Genomic DNA, 22,877 nt, shown 5'->3' with positions numbered 1-22,877 from the left:
AAATAAAATATATAACATTTTAAAATTAATTAATAATAAAAAAATAAAAATATATTATAATAATGGCAACTTATATGATCATAATAATATATAATTCTTTAAAGGAATCTATCTATCTTATAAAAATATGAAATATAAAATTTTAAATAACATACAAATATTAAATGCTTTCTCTCTATATATATTTATATAATAAAATATAATATAAAAAATATTTTATTAAACTGAAATAGAATAAAAAAATAATAAAATAAAATTTTAAATTCAAATGTAATTACAAAAGAAATTAATAAGAAATGACAAAAACAAACATATATAAAATATAATATTATAGAAGAATGAAAATAATTCATATATTTCTAATTACTACAAATAAAAAATAATTAAAATTAATAATTTGTGCATGACTATTGTGCAATTTATGATGTTTTTATGGCACATTACACCTGTGTATGTAGTGTTTGAAACGGTCGTGGTCTCATAAACGCAGCGTAATTCAAGAAACTGAACTGAAGAAACCTGCAACAGAGGTCTAAGGAGTGAATTCTCTTTATTTACTGCAGTTAAACCCCCAAAAAACATATACATAAATACATTTATACAAAAAGCAAGCAAAAACAAACAAAGACGTTCCAGGTGTGTAGTGAGTTATGAAGCAGACCGTCTTACAGGAGAAAGTAGCATGTTTGTCTCCAAGGAAACCAGAGACTCTGTTGCTATGGTGACGAGTGGGAGTGGCCTAGGCTGAAGTGTCAAAGAGCTTGTCAATCATCCCCTCCACCTGCTCTGGTGAGTAGCGGTGGTACTTCTCTGGGTTTTTGGTGAATGAGATGTTGGCGCATCTGTTAAAGCATGGAAACATGAGCTCAGTGCATCTGTAGATCACACATCAGCTGTGCTCTGATTGGCTGGCGTGGAAATGCATGCAGGTGTGTGTGAAGGTCTCACCGCTGAAGGAAGGCTCTGTACGCCTCTGAAACCACTCTCTTCTCAGCCTGACGGATGGTGTCCCGCTGCTCTTTATCAGGAACCGCCCAGCCCTGCTGGATCCTACACAGCTCCTCCAGACCATCATTAAAACCCTGCAAACACACACAACACAAAGCCTGGTTTGCACGTGTTTTCTGTTGAGCATCATGTCCATCGGGTTTTTAGGGATCATATAGTCTGATATTGTGAGAATATGGAGGAAAAACTGCTCAGTTTTACTCAGACTCAGACTGAGCAAACCTACAGCAGCAGAGGCTGATATTTATATGATTTTAAATTCTGATGCTTGTAATGTAAATCAATTACTTATTTATAACAGTACAGCAGATACTCACATAAAATTATATAAATATCAGTCGTTTCTCTATATCCCCAACAATATGATGAGATTTTAAATGATCCAAACATATAATACAATCCAATGATGATTGAGAGATGAAGAAATAAATGTTCCTCAAAAGCCAGATGATCAAATTTGAGACTTTTTTCTAAAAAATGATTGATGGGGAGTGAAGTAAAGCCGAGCTGCTTCAGTCCAGCAAGTTAAAGTGTTCTCTCTCACCTTGAACTTGTCCTTGATGATCTGTCGTTCCTTGTCTTTGAGCTGCTCATGTGAAAACATTCAGAGAGCAGGATTAAACTGAGATCCCTACATAATGATCAACCATTTTCAATAAAATACTGTTGATGAACGCAGAAGCTTTTCATGCATCACTGTATTCCAAACTGCATCAGAACGGCCGTATATTAAAGCATTAACTGAGCATAACCAAAGACTATAGAATACCCAAGACGTGTCACTCGTATAGTTTTGAATGGGGAAAAATGCAACGCTTAATATGGTCGCTCAATCGTAGGAAGCCCCGCCTTCTGAATGAAAGAGCCAATTGCTAATCGGTAAAGTCAGCGTGTCACTGCAGCTGCTGTTAGAAGTCCCGGTTGCTATAGAAACAGTCTGAGATGTGCGCTCAGGACTGCACATGCGCACTGGCTAATCTAGCCTGAGAAATGAGCTTTTTATAACACTATTTGAGCACAAGAAAAATTTCATTGCTGATTTCAAATATGAAATTTAATCGTAAGCTTAGTAAACCGTTTTGGAGAATTTGATGTTTCTCCAGATAAAGTGATAGGAGCTGCTCTTGGATGCCCGGGAGGCGTTTCAAATATGGCCACCAAGGGACATGACTTTGGTATAACATAACAAATACTCTATGCTTGTAATGCATTGTCCAAGCATTTGCATCTGCATTTGTGCAAGTTTATATATTATATTTATATAAAAATGCTTCTTGAAATAAAAATGTTAACTGAAATAAAATAAAACAAAATAAACTAAAATTAATAAATTAAAACTATTGAGAACTATTTATAAAAAGTAATTGGACGAAAAAAAAAACCTCAAAACACACACGCAACAAAATGACTAAACCTTTACTAAAACTAACTACTTAACAAAAATATACAAATAAAATCTAATTCAAAATTTTACTAAAACTAAAACGAATAAATAAAAACTGTTTAGACACAAAAAACAAATAAAAATGACAAAAACAACAAAATTACTAAAATAAAAAAAATTTAATATAAAAATGTAATCTAAATTAAAATATATAACAAAAAAGGAATAAATAAAAATGAATAAATACTTAGACATTTAAAAAAAAAAATCAAAAACTACTAAAACTTTAACTAAAGTTAAAACAGAAAATAAAACCAAATTCAAAATATGAACAAAAATAATGCAGTATATCAAAAAATAGTAAAAACAGTATATCAATGACAGTTTCTGGTCTAGTTTATCGCTGTGTGTGTGTGTGATGATCTCACTTTGGTTCCAGGCTGGAAAGCTGGCATGTTTCTCTCTGTCAGATGCTCTGTGACCCTCAGCCAGCTGTAGGTGAGTGAGTGAAGGTCAGAAGGTCATTCACTGATTCATTACAGGACGGTTGGTGTGTTTGGATGATGGGGGTTTACCTGCGCTGGTAATTCTGGATCTCCTGCTCGATGAGCTCTCTGTACAAACCCTCCACCTTCTTATGGGTCACAGCCACCAGCTGAATCAACTCAGACCTGTACAACACACAGGCAGCATTTTACCTCTACCACTTATTTTAAGATAATCCAAATATTCAATAAGGAAAAAAGAGTAGTTTTATCCGTGCTGTCTTCTGATTGGCCAGTACTGTGTGTGCTCTCGTCTCTGATTGGTCAGTGAACTGAAGCTGTGAAGAGTGTGAAAGGACTCACTTCTCCAGGGATTTGAGGATGTAGTTGTAGTTGTTGTGAAGGAAGATGGCGCGCAGGGCCGGATCTTCATACACTTTAGCTTTATTTGACAGATTCAGCTGCAGGTTACCGAGGACTTTATCTGCACAAATAACATCATCGATTTATCTGATCATAAATATAACAAAAATTATTCCAAATACAACCAGTGTTATTTATTTGCTATTAATTATATACTATTATAATATTTAGATTATTCAATTAGGTTTATTTTTTTAATTTTTGTTTTAATTTTATTTTGGTAATTTGCCATGTGCTTTAATCATTTAAAAAAAAAAAGTTTTTTATTTCAAATTATTTTTCATTTAATTTTAGTAATTTTAGTACTTCAAATTAAACTCAATTTATTTCAGTTACATGCCAAGACCATATTTCTAACTTTTGTTTAAATTAAAACATTTTCATCAAATATTTATTTATTTATTAATTTTAGCATTTCAATTTTATTTGAGCTTTTTCAATTTCAATTAAAGGAAATGATTTTTAATAGAATTTTTAAAATACATTTTAAAATGTGTTCATGAGCAACCAAATTTAAAATGTTTGACGACTATAAAACACAGTAACTTTCAAGACTCGAAACTTCCTCCTTAATCCAAAAAGAGCATTCAAACGAGCTGCAAAAATGTCTAATTATGAACTTCTGCAACTTTCTGTCTGATATTAAACAGATCAGACAGTAAAAAATGAAAATAACACTGATTTAACCCAGACAAAAATAATAAAAGCTTATATAAAATGCATGTTATGACCCTTTTAAAACCTAGCACTCTTTAGTGTGTGTGTGTGTGTGTGTGTGTGTGTGTCTTACAGATGTATGTGCTCAGGAGCCTCCGGCTGAACTCTGAACTGTAGCTGCTGGCGGACGAGCTGCTCTCTGAAACCCAGAAGAGACACGTTTCAACAGCCGTTCATCTGTTTAACATACAATACATGCTCACTTCCTTCTGTCTGAGCCATTCTGACAACCTCTGAAAATAATAAACTCATAAACTAGATGCTTCGGTTTGGTTTTGGCCCAGGTTAAATGATGGCTCCTGTACTATGCTACAATATTCTATAGATCTTAGAGAGGATTGTTTCATATCCTGGTGTCTGCAGACGATGATATGAAGAGCTCAGAGCCAATAACAGGAGATCAAACTTTCTACAGACAGAATATTTGAATCAGCACAAGATAAAGTTCCTGGAAACCATCAGAAACATCATATTTAAAGCCTGTAAGTCTTTCACAAACATCTGCATGTCTACAAAGCAAGTACAGTAAGAGATTCAGAGAGACAGATCAAGGTCTGAAGTCAACATGAAATCAAATTGGCCCCGTTTACCATCATGATAAATGCTCCTGGAGTTATTGTGAGTGATTGAGTGCATCTCTTTTATCTATTTTACATTGTTTATGTTTGGTTGATTTCACTACCTACATATTTTAATATTATATAATATTACTACATAATAATATTCATGAAAAAATTAACCAATATAATATAATTCCCTACCCTTTTCCACTGAATATCCAGTTTCACTCAAAAAACTTCACGTTATATTTCAAATATATATTAGACAATGTATTAAATAATTAAATATAATTATGTATTAAATGATAAAAGTTTATATTAAATAAAAAAATATTATAATATATAATAATATAAATAATTTTGCAGTAGTAATGCATAAAACATCAAATTAAATAATATTAATTATAATAAAATTGTATATATATATATATATATATAGACAGAGAGAAAAATTATTTTGGTATTACATGAAAAATTGTTATTAAATAATATTAAATAATAATAATAATAATAATGCATAAAACAACTAATTAAATATTATTAAAATATTACAAATGAAACTATAATAAAATGTTATAAATTAATAAATAATACAATTCTGCACCTGGGGTCAAAACAGGAAAGCTGCGCATTATGCTTCCATAATTTGAAGTATTTCAGAGTGAAACATGTTGGTAAACGTTATTCTTTAGTATCGGTAAATGGAGTCAGCTGTGGTTTCATGTTGCCGTGAGTGCCGCTCTACTCGTCCGCTCGAGCGCTTACCTCGGGGGTCTAAAGGAATATTGTAAGTGTCCCCGAGTACTACAGGACAGAAGCAAAGCAGAACAGAGAGAGAAAGAGAACAAGAGAAAGAGGCAGAGGGCGAGACGTTAATATAGTTCTGTTAGTGAAGAGCTTCACCACTAATAGCCAGCCAGGATGAGCGAGCATCATGTGACTGAAGCCGAGATGAGTGGGCGGGGCTGAGAACACAGTGGGAGGAGCTACAGAGCGGCATGCACTGCTGTGAACATGAGTGTACAGAACATAAGAAGAGGAGGAATTATAATAATAATGCTTTAAAATTAAAAAAATATAATAACATTATATAAATTAACGAACATACGGAACATATAACATTACTTTCTGATTTAATATTTTAATTAATAATAGTATAATTAATTAGTAATCATTTTGATAAAAAATAATTTAAAATTAAATAAATGAAATAATATTAATTATAATAAAATTATATAAATGAACATACAGAATATTACTTTCTGATCATTTTCAATCACCACTTTAACAACAACAGTAATAATACTTTAATATAAAATAATAAATTAAATAATATTAATTATAATAAATGCATATCAATTAATAAACATACAGAACATAATATTACCTTTTGGCTTAATAATATGTATAATGAATTGTACGAATTATTCATCATTTTGATTAATGATTTAAAATGGAAAAATAATATATTAAATATGAACTATAATACAATTAAATAAAGTAATGAATTTACAGAATATAAAATTACTTATTAAATATTAATTAATAATATTTACATTGATTATTGATTATATTAAATAATAATAATATTGCTTTAAAATAAAATATATAAATTGAATAATAATAATTATAATAAAATTAAATTATGAAAATTAAAATATGGAGCATATACTCTTACTTTCTGATAATCTGATCATAATGCAAGACTGCTTAGCAGATCCAACTTCTAAATAATAATATGTGATTAATAATTAAGGCCAGAAATGGTACTTTGAGCAGTATATTGTTGTTTAGAGCCCCCTCTGCAGGATGGAGGAAGATGGTGCAGGAAAAACAGCAGAGAAACAGAAAACATTTGAATTTGCTCTCGGCACCCATCATGTTTGCTCTGCAGAACATTTGTCTCAAGAAAACCAAAGGAAAAGGAAATGCAGACCACAGGAAATGAGAACAGATGACAAATAAGGAGACGGGAGGGTGAGGACGGCGATCTGTGTGTTATGAACATGAATGTGATAAAAAACAGACATCTCAGCTGCCCAAGACAGAGCTTATATCTGCGTTTGAATTACATAGCAGAATGGGAGATGTATAAATGCTATGTAAATCTACTGGATCAGTCTGTTAGTGTCTGTTTTTTATTTGTGGCCATGACTGTGCTCTGCTTTACCCTGAGAGGCCAGCATCGCTCCGGCGGTTTCCTGGAAATCCAGCAGCTGCTGCAGGAACAGGATGGCCTGAGGAGAAACAACGAGAGAAAAACAGCGTCTTTGTCTGCTTCTATAACATATCACTATTATTGGTATTTTTCCTGTACAAAATGGACAATGAAGAGATCTTACATTGCTTGTGAGCTCATGTACGGTTCCATCTTTCGGCATGTTGTACTCTTTATCTGGATCGTTCTGTTGGATTAGAGAACATCACATGTCAGAAAATAACAATAATCATTAATATAACAGCGTAGTGAAGAATGTCATTTATATTTTATAATATAATAAAATGTGTTGTATTTAAAATATAACAAAATGCATATAAAATACTTCATTTTCAGTTATTATTAATAAAATAAAAAGTAATTATTAATAATTATAAAATATAAACATTTATTAAAAATAACTCAATTAAAGCATATATATATATATATATTACACACAAGTCTCTTCTGCTCACCAAGCTTGCATTTATTTGATCCGAAGTACAGATAAAAACTCAAATTTTGAAATATTTTTACTATAGAAGATAACTTGATAATTTGAATATATTTTAAAATGTAATTTATTTCTGTGATTTCAAAGCTGAATTTTTAGCATCATTACTCCAGTCACATAATCCTTCAGAAATCATTCTAATATTCTGATTTGCTGCTCAAAAAACATTTATTATTATTATTATTATGTTGAAAACTGCTGAGTATAATTTTTTCAGTTTTTTTTGATGAATAGAAAGTTCAGAGGAACAGCATTTATCTGAAATAGAAATCTTTTGTTACATTATAAATGCCTGATCATCACTTTTGATCAATTTAAAGAATCCTTGCTAATTAAAAGTATTAAATTCTATAATTTCTTTACCAAAAAAATAACAATTATACTGACTCCAAGCGTTTGAATGGTATAGTGTATAATGTTACAAAAGCTTTTTATTTCAGATAAATGCTGATCTTTGGATATTTCTATTCATCAAAGAATCCTGAAAAAAATACTCAACTGTTAATAAATATTGATAATAATAATAATAATATAATATTTTAAAACTATTTTATATTATTTATTTATTAAATAGTAAATAATAATTTTAAATAATAACATTATTAAATAATAACAATAATAATAATTTCTTTAAAATTAAATAAAACAATAAATTAAATAATAAAACTATCTAAATGAATAAAAGAATATGATTCTGCACCTGATATCCTGACAGGAACTGTTAGTGGTTGTGTGTGATCTACCTTGATGCTGTCAGCAAACTCCTCCAGTGCTTTAGCTCCGATGGTCTCCATAGAGGTGATGAGAGCTGGGAGCTTGTTCTTGGTGCTGGCAGCCGTTCCCTGCACCACAAGGCAGGATATGACATCGTCTACAACACTGTGGCAAAAATCCAGTGTTTAATTATTTTTTTTTTTCATTTGGTCTCTATCTACCTGTAGCGTGGTGTCAAAGTCTGGTTTGGTCTGCTTGAGGTGGCGCAGGATGGGGAAGATGGTCAGCACAGCGGAGTAATCGTGTCTCATGATGGCTCGACGCGCCGCTGACACGATGTTATCGCCCTCCAGCATCAGATTATCCAACGCCTCCTGCAGCGACAAACACTGGGATTAAACACACACGCGTGCACACACACAACGAACACACACACACACACCACACTGACCTGTATGAGCGAGTCGAAGGTCTTCTTCTGGTGATGTTCTGGAATGATCTCGGTCAGTAATGCATATTCACTCTGAGCCAGCTTCACAAACGCGCTGATGCAGTGGATATACGAATCGATCTCGACGTCCAACACATCATCCTTCCCTGAGACACACACACACACACACACACACCTGTCAGAGTTCAAGAAAACTACATTCTAATATGATCATTGTGGACCAGGGGTGATATATTAATAATATGTCACAAAACCAGTCATGAGTATAATTTTTTTTTAAATTGAGATTTATACGTCATATGAAAGCTGAATAAATAATCTTTCCATTGATGTATGGTTTGTTAGGAGACAATATTTGGCCGAGATACAACTATTTGAAAATCCGGAATCTGAGGAAAATCTAAATATTGAGAAAATCTCCTTTAAAGTTGTTCAAATGAAGTTCTTAGCAATGCATATTACTAATCAAAAATTAACTTTTGATATATTTACAGTAGGAAATGTTCAAAATATCTTCATGCAACATGATCTTTACTTAATATCCTAATGATTTTTGGTATAAAAGAAAAATGGATAATTTTGACCCATACAATGTATTTTTGGCTATTGCTACAAATATACTCCAGCGACTTCAGACTGCTTTTGTGCTGCAGGGTCACGTATCTTAAACTTAATATGATTAAAGCATTGAACAGAATTAAAACCTATTTGATATTTGAAAAGACTCATTATTTTTACAATTCAGTTTGGTTCTGATATATATATATATATATATATATCTGATATATAATATATCTGATCAATACAAGACCAAAGAGCTATAAATGAGAAATAAAGATGTAATTTCTCAATCATATGTGCGTTACTAAAATTTCCAAATCATTTTGACTTTTTCAACATATACTGTAACACAATAAATATGATTTCTGAGATAATGTTGTGTGATACTGCAGGAAACTTAATTTACAGCATTTGATTAAATGATCGTTAAAAACATCAGAACAATCCTGCTAATGTTTCTTCATATCTAATATCTAATAACGAGTCTCAATGATGCATATAAATAATATCCATGTTACTGGATGTTCAAACCAATGCAATGTTGCGAAAATTTTAAGCAAAAGACTTGAATGTAGGATGACCACTTACATTTTTAAGGTCTGATTTGATATTGAATGAACTGACAGAATCACTGACTCTTTGAAATTAAATAAATATTTTTTTAATAATTAATAATATTATAATTACTCATTAATGGCATTTAATTAAAATGCATAATAATACATATATAAATCAATAATAACTTGAATGATATTAATTATAAAACAATTTTATCAAGAAAGAAATTAAAATTATTACAATTAAATGTAGAATGTCATTTTTAAGGAATTAATCACTCACTCTTTGAAGTCACTGTTGAAACTATTGATAACCTCTCTTAAATGAATATTTAGCATTCTAACAACATCTTTGAGATACTGATAATAACACAAACTCATCCCTCAGTTTGTAAGAACACAAAAACTTGTTTAAAGGTGATCTTTAGCTGGGCCACTGCAACAGTAGAAACATTCACATCATTTTAAACACTCAACAACAGGATTTACACAAGATGTGTGTTCACTTGAGGCTAATGTAACAAATTACATCATTTGTTCTTTTTAATAGACTGAGGGATGAGTCAGAATAACTGCTGTAGCTTGTTTTTAAAGATACAGTAAGTGTTTTTCGTAATCTTTGAGGTCAGACTCACCTGCAGCCGCCCCATGCTTGTCGTCAGACAGGTGCTTAACCCCACGCAGGTCATGATCGAAACCTGATTGGTTAGGATATAGTCACATGACCCGAGTCACTCTCTCAAGGCTACAGAGGGAGTGCTAAACAAGCTCACCCGCCCACAAAGCAAAGGAAACACTCACGCGGCTCGACCGAGTGCTGGATGTTAGTGGGGGTCTAAGTGCACCGATGGACCCAGCAAAGCACAGAGACTTATGGGAAACACTGATGTCACAACAGTCTGTCCTCAGTTTGAGAGAGAAAACAACGACCACGATCTTCCTGCTGCCACGCTCAACTCAAAAAGTCTAATTCCTACTCGGAAAAGTCAACAGAAGTTGGACTTAAAATGTGGAAATATCTGATTTCACTTAGATGCGGTTATATGATGCAGTGTTATTTTTATATACAATTATATGCTATTTTTATAGTTTCAGTGTTCATTTTCATTTGAGTCATATATTATTTTTATGCAATTGTTATAGTTTCAGTGTTATTTTAATTTGTGATATTTATATACTATACTATTTTTATATTTTATTTTAATTCTCAGTAATATTTCTGTACTCTTTTTATATTTTTAGTTTCAGTTTGATTCAGTTGCTTTTTCATTTTTATTAGTTATTTTTTTGTTTAAATTTTATTTATATTTATTTCAGTTTTAGTTTGTCATCTTAGCACTTCAACCTTTTTTTTTCCAGTTAGCTGCCAAAGTAACATTTCTAATTTTCATTTAGTTTTTTTTAATAATATTTATATTTTATTTCAGCTTTATTTCTCATTGTGAACTTTAAAAAAAAATAGTTTTACTTAATGGCAATACTGATAGTATGATGTCACAAACATAGCAGCATTTAGAGGGATGAAGACATTTAATAATCTTTTTTTTTTAAGCAAAATAAAATGCATCGGCAAGTCTAATAAGTCAAATTTCCTGCATTAAATGTCAGATAAAAACCTGTTTAGCAAACTCAGCTTTTTCTAAACATTTGACAGGTTTTGCAAACTATTTTGGCAATCTTTGTAGCTAAATGCTGCCAAGTTTTCAAATCATTGAAACTGTAAATTAAAGTGTTTTAAGTTTCACTTAAAGTCACTTAATTCCTTGTTTTATATTAAATAAAACCATTATTAATGCTATTAATTACACAATTATTATTTAATTTAATATAAATCTATGACATTATTTGGAATTATTCATGCATAATTTTAAAAATAACTCTAATTTGATTAAATAAAGATATATTGCACGGATGAGACAAACAGTGGCTCTCTCAGGAAGGCTGGTCTCTCTCCACCTCACTGAGGACGAAACTGCTGTGGCCCATACGTTTCTGTGTTATCCGACTGTTGTTTTCCGAAACGCAGGAACAGCTCAAAAACACCAGAAGTGAGAGAAAAAAAAGCAGAGACAGAGCTTGAGAAGAGGAAAGAAACCAGAAAGACAGCGTGCTTTACCTTCCAGAGGAGTGAGGTTAGAACCCTTTTTTCCATCCAGGCCATGCTGAGAGTACTGTTTGAGCAGATTCTGAGCCTTACGAATCGTGCCTGCGCCCATCAACACCCAAACAGAGAAACAGAGAGAGAGAGAGAGAGAGACAGAGAGAAGGGGAGAGACGCAGGGATTGCAGGAGGAAAACAGAGGAAGACACCGTGAGGAAGAGGAAAAGCGTCTGAAACCCTTTTCACCGACACCAGAGCAACAACTGAGAGAAATCCAGATCCCTCCGAGACTACAGCCGACACCACAGCAATCACACACACACACACACACACACGGTCCAACATGAACCTCTGACAATCACTGTTACACTGATTTAAGCCAATAAACTGGATTAGGATATTAGGAAATGCAACATTAGCAACATTATATGGTCAAATTGAAAGAACTGATTTTAGTGATGTTTTCAAGCACACTGTAAAAGACTAAAAATGCTACTGTAAAAAACTGTTAATTGGTTTACAAACAAAAACACACAAAAAGTCTCCAATTTTTAACATTTAAATATTTTTAAATTCACATTTATCTTGGAAGCCTGACATTTTTTTAATATATAAAAAATTAAATTAAATATAAACAAAGATTTGAATTTACTTACATTCAAAGCATATCTGAAACATTATTACTTGTTTTAAATAAATGGAAGGAAAAAATTAGTGAGCTTTTTTGATTAATTAAATGCTGCATAAGGTTTTCTTTCTACTGTAATAAATTATTGTCATTTATAGTATTTTTATTTGGGAAGCTAAATGCATAATGCTTAGGTAATAAAAGTGCCTTTAAAATAATAGTGGATTTATTTTCTTTCAATTTAGTCAGAATGTGTTTATTTTGGAAGAAAAAATATAGTATGGCAAATAATGTATATTTATATAAAATAATTGTATGTAATTGGTCTGTTAATATATATACACACACACACATATATAATTGATTGATTTATTGCCAGTACGCTTTATCAGTTGACTCGTCATTAGTAGGAGTGGCAGGAAGTTAATTTTGGACCTTGCATACACACTCGGACACACACATGCAGTGCACAAGCATTACATAACATCACATCACATCACAATGTCTACAGCTAAACAGACTGAATAACACGTCACACACACAATGAGGAGAAAATACAACTGGTTAATCCATCACAGCTATTAAACCACAGCATTGTGTCACATACAGTGATGTTAATACAGTTATTAATACATCAGCCACACAATCTAAAACCTGCTTAATATCATAAACTCAAACACATCAGACAGTCATTGTGCCGCTAAAACTAAAGGCATGTGTCTTAAAGGGGTCATATCACATATCATATCAGTTTTCCCTTTAAGAAAAGTTCTCTGTGATCATTTAGTTTTTCAGTGCATTTCATTCTCTTTGACCCTGGAAATGGAACGGGTTGTTATTACAGACTTGTGTATGTAAATGAGCTCTATTATGACTGGCTAAAGTTGAGTAAATGAGAACAGTCAGAAATTAACGATGGCTGATTTCATAAATAATCATGAAGCTGTTCTTGAAGACTAGTCTGCATTCATCTTTTGTGTTGCAATGATCAAAATTTAGAATGCAATGATCAAAATATTAAAGAAAACATTCATTTATTGTGACATGACCCCTTTAATAAGCAGTTAATATGCAGTAAATGTTTTCTTCGGCAATAATAAGCATGGTGTCAAACATGACCAAGACAGAGTCAGTCTGTTAGTGAGGGCAGATCGGTCACAGTGCCCCTGTGTGGTGAGGAGTGAGCATGCGGTCAGTGTTAGTGTGTTAGTAGAAAACAAACTATCCTTCTCTGTATTAAACTCTCTGTACGCAATACAGAGCTGTTAGCCAACAAAAAGTGCCCTCCACGCCGAGAAAATACAGTAACACCACTGTGAAAGCCTGTACTAATGCTCCAAACTGACTCCCAGTTCCAACCGAGGGGAAGGAGAACGTCTGTTACAGAAACTAGCTCAATATACTAGTTATCCTGGTTAATAACAACTGGTCTGGCTGAGATATAAATCGTGTGTGTGTGTGTGTGTGTGTGTCTGCTATGGTGTACGTGTCCATTTGTGTGTGTATAAAGGCCTTTTGTTTTCACATTAAAGGAACGAAAATAAAATAAATATCAGTCTAAATGGTTCATAAAACACTACTGTTCAAAGGTCTGGATTAAGTAAGGTTTTTTTAATTAAGAAATTAATACTTTCATTCAGCAAGGACACAATAAATTGATCAGAAGTAACAGTTAAGACATTTATAATGTTGCAAAGATTTCTATTTCAAGTAAAAACTGCTCTTTTGAACTTTTGAACATCTGTGAATACTGACAAATGAAATGTCTCACAGTTTCCACAAAAATATTGGGCAGCACAGCTGTTTTCAACAACGATAATAATCAGAAATGTCTCTCGAGCAGCAAATCAGCTGAAAATTCAGCTTTGCATCACAGGAATAAAATACAGTTTAAAGTATATTAAAATAGGAAACCATTATGTTAAAGAGTAACAATATTTCACAATAATACTGTTTTTTTATCAAATAAATGCAGGCTTGACTTTAATTGTTAATATAAATACTAAAATAACTAAAATTAATAAAATTATTATTTAATTAAAATTATCTATTATTTTTAAATACATTATTTTTATTAATTAAAAAATCTTAACAACCGCAGACCTTTGAGTGTTAGTGTGGTTTTTTTTTGTTTATCATTAAGGTCAATTTTTTTCAACTAAATACACATTTGTCTCAGCGTACACTTACGTCACGGATAGTTCCTAGAACTGTTCCTAGAACCCTACTCTGATGTAGGAGCTAATTTAGTTCCTCCAAACGGTGTTCCCGGAACTAAAACAGTTCCTAGTTCCCGTGGTGCGAACACGCCAAAAAGTGGGTAGTTCCACAATTAGTTCAGGTACTATGAAAAGGTTCCTGCGGTGCGAAAGACTGCCTTTCATAGCCTGTTCTGTTGCTTATGTGTGTGTGCGTATAATGGGAAGCACTGGCTCTGCAAACAGAAGCAAGCGATGGACACAATCACACCTGCAACTTTACCTGGGATGTAGACTGACATCATCAGACACGAGTGAGACAGAGAAGAGAAACGGGGAGAGGAGACGGTTAGTAAGCACACACACTGGGAATGAGAGAAGAGGAGAACTTCGACGGGATGGAAGTCAGATACACCTGATCAGGACCACCAGAAACCCACAGAGACCCGGTCTAGTGAGGTGAAGGGTTAAAGGTCACTGACCTGGTCTTTTGGGAGGCTTCTTGGTGGGCGTCTCCTTGCGTTTGGTCTGAACAGCAGGCGAGTGGATGGCAGAGGTGGCGCTGTTCTTACGGAAATGCTCCTTTAGACCCTTAATGGACCGATCCAGCTGACTGGACCGGACCTGGAAATACACGTTCATGAAGTCTGCAGAGAAACAAACACACGACGTGAGATTTCAAACATCCTCAGAGAGCAACAGTCAGGTTCTGGAAGTAAAACCCATTCATTTTCCATAGAGAAATTGATTTTTAATGATAACTGATAAGCTATTAAAGACAGACCTGTTGTGAGGTTGTTAATCAATGATATATGCATTTGTTAAAGCCATCTTTTCACATTAATTTAATTATTTTAGTGAAATTTACACTATTATTATAGTGAATTACTAGCAGAACTCGTGGTGAAATAATAATTATTATTATTGTTTTATGCAATAATAATTGTGTGTAAATTTAAAATAAACATAAAACATACATTGGAAACAATACATTGTTTCCAAAGATCCAATCAACAAATAATAATATCTAATACATTTGGCTTTTTTGTACATTAGAAGTTAACTTGTTTTTTTTTTTTTTAACAAACACTAATGACTATATTTCCCTTTTTTACCTGAATTTACAGAAAAAAAGTCATATTTAGAACAAGAATCATTAGATTTCATTAAAAGACCATGTTTAAGAAGTTTAAAATTTAGTATGTTCGCTTATTCTTTTATATATTTTAAGTACAGGTCAGAATAAGTGTTGTTTAATTTTTACTAGTGCTGTCAACCGATTAATCGCGATTAATCACATACAAAATAAAAGTTTTGTTTGCATAATATATGTGTGTGTTCTGTGTATATTTATTATGTATATATAAATACACACACATACAGTATATATTTGGAAAATATTTACATGTATTTACATGTCTATATTTATATTCATATAATTTATATTATAAATATATATAATTAATATATAAACATAACCTATTTTTCTGAAATATATACATGCATGTGTGTGTATTTATATATACATATTAAATATACACAGTACACACTCATATATTATGCAAACAAAACTTTTATTTTGGATGCGATTAATCGTGATTAATCATTTGACAGCACTAATTTTTACACAAATATATCTGCTATGCTGAATTATAATGATTTTTTTTTTTACTTTTTTCCACAAAAGTCATTTAAAACATTAAAGCAGACACTTTGCTTGCATTTAATATGCTTTATATATATATATATATATACATTTATATTCAATTAATTAATTATTTTATGTAATTTAATTTGGTGTTTTAAATTAACAATTAAAATTTAATTGTTTACTATATTAAATAATTACATTTAAAATAAATTTCTCTCTCTCCCGCTCACCAAGGCAGCATTTAATTAATGTAAAAAATATGAATAGTTTTATATTTTACGATCATTTTAAATTTATGTCATTTGCAATGCCTCATGGGATTTTAGTCCTGATCTTCAAATACTGTTTTGCTTCAAATAAATGTTTGTAGTAGGGCTGCAAAACAATTAGTCGCATTCAAAATAAAAGTCTATGTTTACATAGTATGCGTGTGTACTGTATATATTTATTATGTATAAATAAATACACACACATACATGTGTATATTACAGAAAAATATGTTTGATTTATATATAATATAAAGTATATACAAGTATAAATACATATACATACAAAAATGTAAAAATATATATACTTATATGTATGTGTATTTATATACACAGTACACACACATATAGTATGTAAACATAGACTTATTTTGTTTATGTGATTAATCGCGATTAATTGTTTTGCAGTCCTAGTTTGAGTTTGTGTTGTGCTTCTGCTCGTTACTGGTTGGTTAGGTTCACTGCTTACATTAGGGGTGCGCGATATTGACAAAAACAATATCTCTATATTTTCTGGGATTTTATCGATAACGATAATTAGACGATATTTTATTGAGTGTGTTATTGTACCTTAAGGACTGCCGTGGACAGCTGACTCCTAAAGATTTTGATAGTCTTCATATTCTGTGTGGTGGTCAGCAGGGAGGTGCGGTCAGGGTAGGCAGGGTAGGCAGTGCCTCACCAATGTTGACATTACATTTATTAATTCCAAGAGCTTTATTAATTAACCTCAAACCACATTATTAATTGCATTTATTTTATTCCAAATATTATTTTTTGTAATAAAGTTTTTCAGGAATACACATAATATACTCATTTTGCCATTGTTTGCTCCTAAAAACCATTGTTTCATGCAGGAAATTCAAGGCCATGGCCATTGAGGCAGAGGTTAGCAGTGCCTCTTTGGTCCATAGAACGTAGTTTACGTAGATTTGCGCATGCGCAATCAGTTCTCATGCTGTCTTGAATTATCAACATTGAGGCAGAGACCGAGCTTGCTTCATGTCACGTGATCCACTCGCTCTCACTCAATCCGCGTTTCCCGATACTAGCATCTAGCGGCGCCTAGCGTTGGCTGTCAACTCATGAAATTGAGTAATACACCCAACAAAGAGGACTTTTACAACAAAGTAATTGACAGCTTTGTCCAGAGGGATAGACGTATGGACTTCGTCTACAAATAAAAGTAAGCACCCCCTTTAAAACGTAAACTATTAATTTATTTATTATTTTTTTAAAAACCCGTATATTGGCTTTGTGTGTGTTGTCTGATGGTGGGCTATAGGCCTGCTGTGCGCTGACACCAAAATGTTATCTCTTCCATCACCTCTGCCACATTTGTACTGTATGTCTATCTGTGCGATTATGGTGCATTTCGTAAGGGTTAAAATGCTGTTTTCTAGTTCTCTTTTTTTAATCCTGGTGCGCTGTCGCCAGATGCTCATTGCGTGTCGGTGTGTGCGCCTAGCGCAGTTTGTAGGAGCGAATAAGCTGTTTTTGTACTTTAAAGCTGTACTGCTGACAATGTTTTCTGACTGTAGCCTATTCAAATCCTGGTGCGCCGTCACCAGACCAATAGCGTGTGTGGCTGTCTGTGCGCGTTTGCGCATTTTGAAGGAGTGACTAGGCTGCTTGTCGGTTCGCTCACACCGCGCCGCTTCCCTCTCTTACTGTGTCAAGTCAAGTCAAGTCAAGTCACCTTACTTATATAGCGCTTTTTACAATGCAAATTGTGTCAAAGCACTGCACAATATCAAAAAAAATGAAAATAAAGTGTCAATAAGTTTGAATAGTGTCTTTGCAATAAGGTCGGCGATATCGCTGGAATGAAGCGTCCCCAACTAAGCAAGCCAGAGGCGACAGCGGCAAGGAACCAAAACTCCATCGGTGACAGAATAGAGAAAAAAACCTTGGGAGAAACCAGGCTCAAGACTGTGTCCCGCACAAAACATTTGTTTGTTGTATAAGTCATCATAAGATAGATGTGTCCATTAATTTGATTATTAGATTTGATTGTGCATTAGCCTCACATATGACTGACTTTGCTGTATGCAGGCAGCGATGTGATGATGCCTGATATGAACTTGGGTTGCTACATTAACTGAATGAATATATAATAATTCATAATAATTCATAATTCATTACATTTATATAGCGCTTTTCTGCTTTTCTAAGCACTCAAAGCGCTCTACATTGATATGAACATTCATATATGAACATATATGCCACATTGATAGGTCACAGCCTACCCATGACAAGATTTCACCGCACGTTACTGGTGGTCAGTTCATACTGATAGAAATGAATCTTTTCCAATAAGTTTTCACTGATCTTTACATTTATGGGCATTTTTACCTTTATAAAGCCATCTTTTTCTAAAAGTGACCATAATCTTTTGAGTACTGATATTTGAAATTATTTAAATAATAAAAGAAACTCTGAATGTGAAATTAAATCTGCCAGCAGGTGGCAGCAAGTCACTGTAACTAAGTGAGTCATTGCGATTGAACCGAATCATTTAAGCGGATGATTCATTCAGGAACAAAACACCTTCATGTTGCTCAAGAGACGCAAAATAATGCTGTGGTTGTGTTTGGAATTATTTTTTGTTGTTGAAATATATATATGGTGAACCGGATATATGGTGTCTAAAATGTAATTAACTTATTATTAATGTAAAAAAAATGTAATCCTGGTCCTAAAATAATCCTAAAAACATTTTTGTAGAAAAAACGGCACTCTTCGTGTGAAATTGATTAACTAGGCTATATGAAATGGTATAAATATATACATTTTCTTGAATTTGTGGTCAATCTAAAGGGATTTCATTAGACTCTAAATGCGCACACGCACTAGTCTAGACTTCACGTAATGTATGCATGCACTCTGTAGTGTGTTTTGAATGATACTCAATGTCAAATCGCACATCCTTAAAACAATTACAATATTATCGCAGACGATATATATTGCACACCACTAGCTTACAGCGACTTTTTAAACATCCCTTTGAGAAAAATGAATGGAAAATTTACTTACAGAACCAACAGTAATGACACCAATGGCACTAACACACTTTCTGACATACAGCACAGATAAAAGCGTTTGCGCGTGTCCACCTTGGTTGCGTCCGTACTCCACCAGCCAGGCGGAGATGCAGATGATGTCCTGCAGGACGGCTTCAGGCAGGTGCTCCAGCGTCACGTCCTCCTGCACCTCCATGTCCTCGTCTCGTCCGATGGCGTCCAGGATGAGGACGGGCGGCACTGGCTTGCTGTAGCGTGTCAGCAGGCTGCGAAACTCCGCCTCCAGCAGCTCCTTCCCCTTCTCGAAGCGCGCTTTCTGCAACAGAACAGCCTCGCTGAGGAGCTTCATACGGGCTGAAGAAGCGTGAGAGGAGTCTGAGAGTGTGACACACTGTACGTACCACTGTGTTGAGCTCAGGACTGTCGGGATTGTTGTCCTGAAAATACTCCACGGCTTTCTGGATCTTTGCAATGCAGGCCAGATACTCGTCCAGACGACCTGCAGGCCTGCAAGAGCAGTGACTGACAAATCAGAGTCTATCTATCTAACTATCTATCTATCTATCTATCTATCTATCTATCTATCTATCTATCTATCTATCTATCTATCTATCTATCTATCTATCTATCTATCTGTCTGTCTGTCTATCTATATTTTATGTGTTATTTAAAACTGTAATAATATTTCACAATATTAGTGTTTTTATTGTATTTTTGATCAAGTATATGCAGTCTTATAAAGGGACTTTACAATAACTATATTTAATAATTTACTTAAACTACTTTATATTTTTATTTAATAATGTTAATAATTTAAAATAATTATTTATTTAAAAATTAAAGCTGTTGAACTGTAATTGTACTAAACTGATCTAGACAATGACATCTCTGAACTCAATAATGAAATGCCTTTAACTGAAAATTGAGAGTTTAATCTTATTATTATACATTACTGACACTCTATCCTCCAATCTGATACTGTTAAGTGCTTTGACACAATCTGTATTGTTAAAAGCACTATATAAATAAAGCTGACTTGACTTGACACATATCTAACTATCTATCAATCTGCAATTAAGTTATACATTATTATACATTAGTATTATAAATTATAAATGTATTTTATATACATTATACTACATGTGACCCTGGACCACAAAACCAGTCATAAGGGTCAATTTTTTAAAATTGAGATTTATACATCATATGAAAGCTGAATAAATAAGCTTTCCATTGATGCCTCTAAGGATCGCACAATATTTAGCTGAGATATAACCATTTTAAAATCTGGAATCTGAGGGTGCAAAAAAAAATCAAAATATTGAGAAAATCGCCTTTAAAGTTGTCCAAATGTTCTTAGCAATGCATATTACTAATCAAAAATATTTTTTTTTACAAAATATCTTCATGGAACATGACCTTTATTTAATATCCTAATGATTTTTTGGCATAAAAGAAAAATGGATAATTTTGACCCATATTGTTGTCTATTGCTATAAATATACCTGTGCTGCTTATGACTGCTTTTGTGCTCCAGGGTCATATATTATAATTATAGTTTATTATGCAGCCTTGGTGAGTATAATTAAATTAAAAATATATATTTAATAATTTTATTAAAATAGTAAATACACATGAAATTGTATTATTTAATCATGTAAATAATGATAAATATTAAAATGATTCATTTTTAAATAAAATAAGATAATTAATTAATTAGAAATGTCCTAAAAATAGCTGAAATATTATAACTAATGTATAAAACAGAAAAGTACAGATAGCTGTTGTTATATTTGTAAATGAATCAAGGAGGAACGATCACTTATACTTCCTACAGTTCTCAGCCGATAACGTCTGGCCGATATATCGGTCTATATATCGCACTCACCCTTCCCGGATGATCTTATCGGTGTCTTTGGCCACGTGATAATAACTGATGACGTGATCCAAGCAGGAGAGAGTCTTGTCCACGTTCTCCTGCAGCCGCTGCAGATTCTCCGTCTGTTTATGGACCGGGATGATGGAGTTCTCCAGCTGCATCAGACGGCTCTCGAACGAGGACAGGATGGACACCTTACAGGAAACAAAACATACATTCAGTCAAAATAATATTTACAATGGAAGTAACAGAAGATAATGGTATTTGTACAGCAAATATCATCCTACAACACTGCAGAAAGCTGTTATTTCAGTTTGACCTTAAAACACACACTCACTCACACACACACTGTCACACACACACACTGTCACACACACACACACACACACACACACACACACACACACACACACACACACACACACACGTTGGTTTTTGTGGTTTATGGGGACTCTCCATAGGCGTAATGGTTTTTATACTGAACAAACTGTGTGTGCTATTGCCCTACACCAACCCTACACCTAAACTTAGCCCTCACAGGAGACTTTGTGCATTTTTAGATTAAAAAAAAAAACACCATTTAGTATGTTTTTTAAGCCTTTTGAATTACGGGGACATAGGCAGTGTCCTCATAAACCACCTTCATATTGTAATACCTCTGTCATACCCATGTCATTATACAAATTTGTGTCCTCATAAACCACATAAACACACACACACTCTCGCGCTCTCTCTCACACACACACACACACACTCTCTCTCTCTCTCTCTCACACACACACACACACACTCTCTCTCTCTCTCTCACACACACACACACACACACACACACACTCACACACACACACACACTTCCACCAATATATGAATGGATCATCTCTCACCATTCCTTTAGTGAGCTGGTCACTCTTCTCCAGGCTTTCACGAATGAAAGACAGAGTTTCTTGTTCCTGTAGATGGAAGACGATAAATAACACATAGGTTATACATGCTGTAACTTATAATATTCTCAAGTGAATTCCCCACATCAACAGGGCACTTATTGACAGGATAATTTTTCTATCATTAAGCTTCTAAAACGCTTTGTGACATTATTTTGAAGACAATCACGCAGATTCTGAATGACATTAATAACATCCTCATCACGGGATTCTCGTGTTATTCTTCATTCTTCCGGGTTTATCTGTTTTTAACAGACCTGTTTGAGTTTGTCCTCGATCTGCTGCTTCCGAGCGGACGCGTCTTCGGTCGGGATCATCCTGACAGGCAGAAATATGACAGAAATGACCGCTGGATCCGTCCGAATCAACGCAAAATCCACAATAATATTACAACATTAACGTGAAGACAGCGGAAACTATACAACACAAACGGAAAAACGGCAGTGAAGAGAATCGCATGTACAAAATAAAAGTCCTCCGGGTTTTTTGTTGTTGTTGCTTGAATGAGTCCAAATCACCAATCTATAATATAATTATTAAAAAAAATTTTTACTTTCACTTGCTTTTTTTTTTTTTTTTTTTGCAATGCATAAGATTTTGGGATTTAAAGGGTCACCTT

General features: G+C 33.3%; 1 protein-coding gene across 3 annotated transcripts; it reads right to left on the bottom strand.

The window, feature by feature from the left end:
* Positions 1 to 515: 515 nt before the first annotated feature.
* On the bottom strand, positions 516 to 22,741 carry LOC306852305 (exocyst complex component 7-like). Of its 3 annotated transcripts, none has more exons than XM_079389018.1 (19): positions 22,516 to 22,680; positions 22,202 to 22,267; positions 21,327 to 21,511; positions 19,840 to 19,945; positions 19,532 to 19,754; positions 14,981 to 15,145; positions 11,688 to 11,777; positions 8,454 to 8,599; positions 8,224 to 8,376; positions 8,032 to 8,130; positions 6,920 to 6,982; positions 6,748 to 6,814; positions 4,091 to 4,156; positions 3,241 to 3,361; positions 2,968 to 3,063; positions 2,821 to 2,884; positions 1,553 to 1,594; positions 949 to 1,082; positions 516 to 842 (listed from the first exon to the last, which is right to left on the bottom strand). In XM_079389018.1, the coding sequence occupies exons 1-19, from the start codon at positions 22,573 to 22,575 to the stop codon at positions 740 to 742; spliced, it is 2,049 nt and encodes a 682-aa protein (XP_079245144.1). In that variant the 5' UTR covers positions 22,576 to 22,680; the 3' UTR covers positions 516 to 739. The 3 variants fall into 3 exon arrangements, with proteins under 3 accessions (XP_079245144.1, XP_079245145.1, XP_079245146.1); XM_079389019.1 differs by lacking the exon at positions 11,688 to 11,777 and adding an exon at positions 10,207 to 10,269; XM_079389020.1 differs by lacking the exon at positions 11,688 to 11,777 and having other exon boundaries at positions 22,516 to 22,741.
* Positions 22,742 to 22,877: the final 136 nt, after the last annotated feature.

This window comes from Barbus barbus (assembly GCF_936440315.1).
Source record: "Barbus barbus genome assembly, chromosome: 32".
Classification (NCBI taxonomy): domain Eukaryota; kingdom Metazoa; phylum Chordata; class Actinopteri; order Cypriniformes; family Cyprinidae; genus Barbus; species Barbus barbus.
The sequence above is the reverse complement of the archived record's forward strand: the minus strand, read 5'-3'. Positions and strand labels throughout refer to the sequence as shown.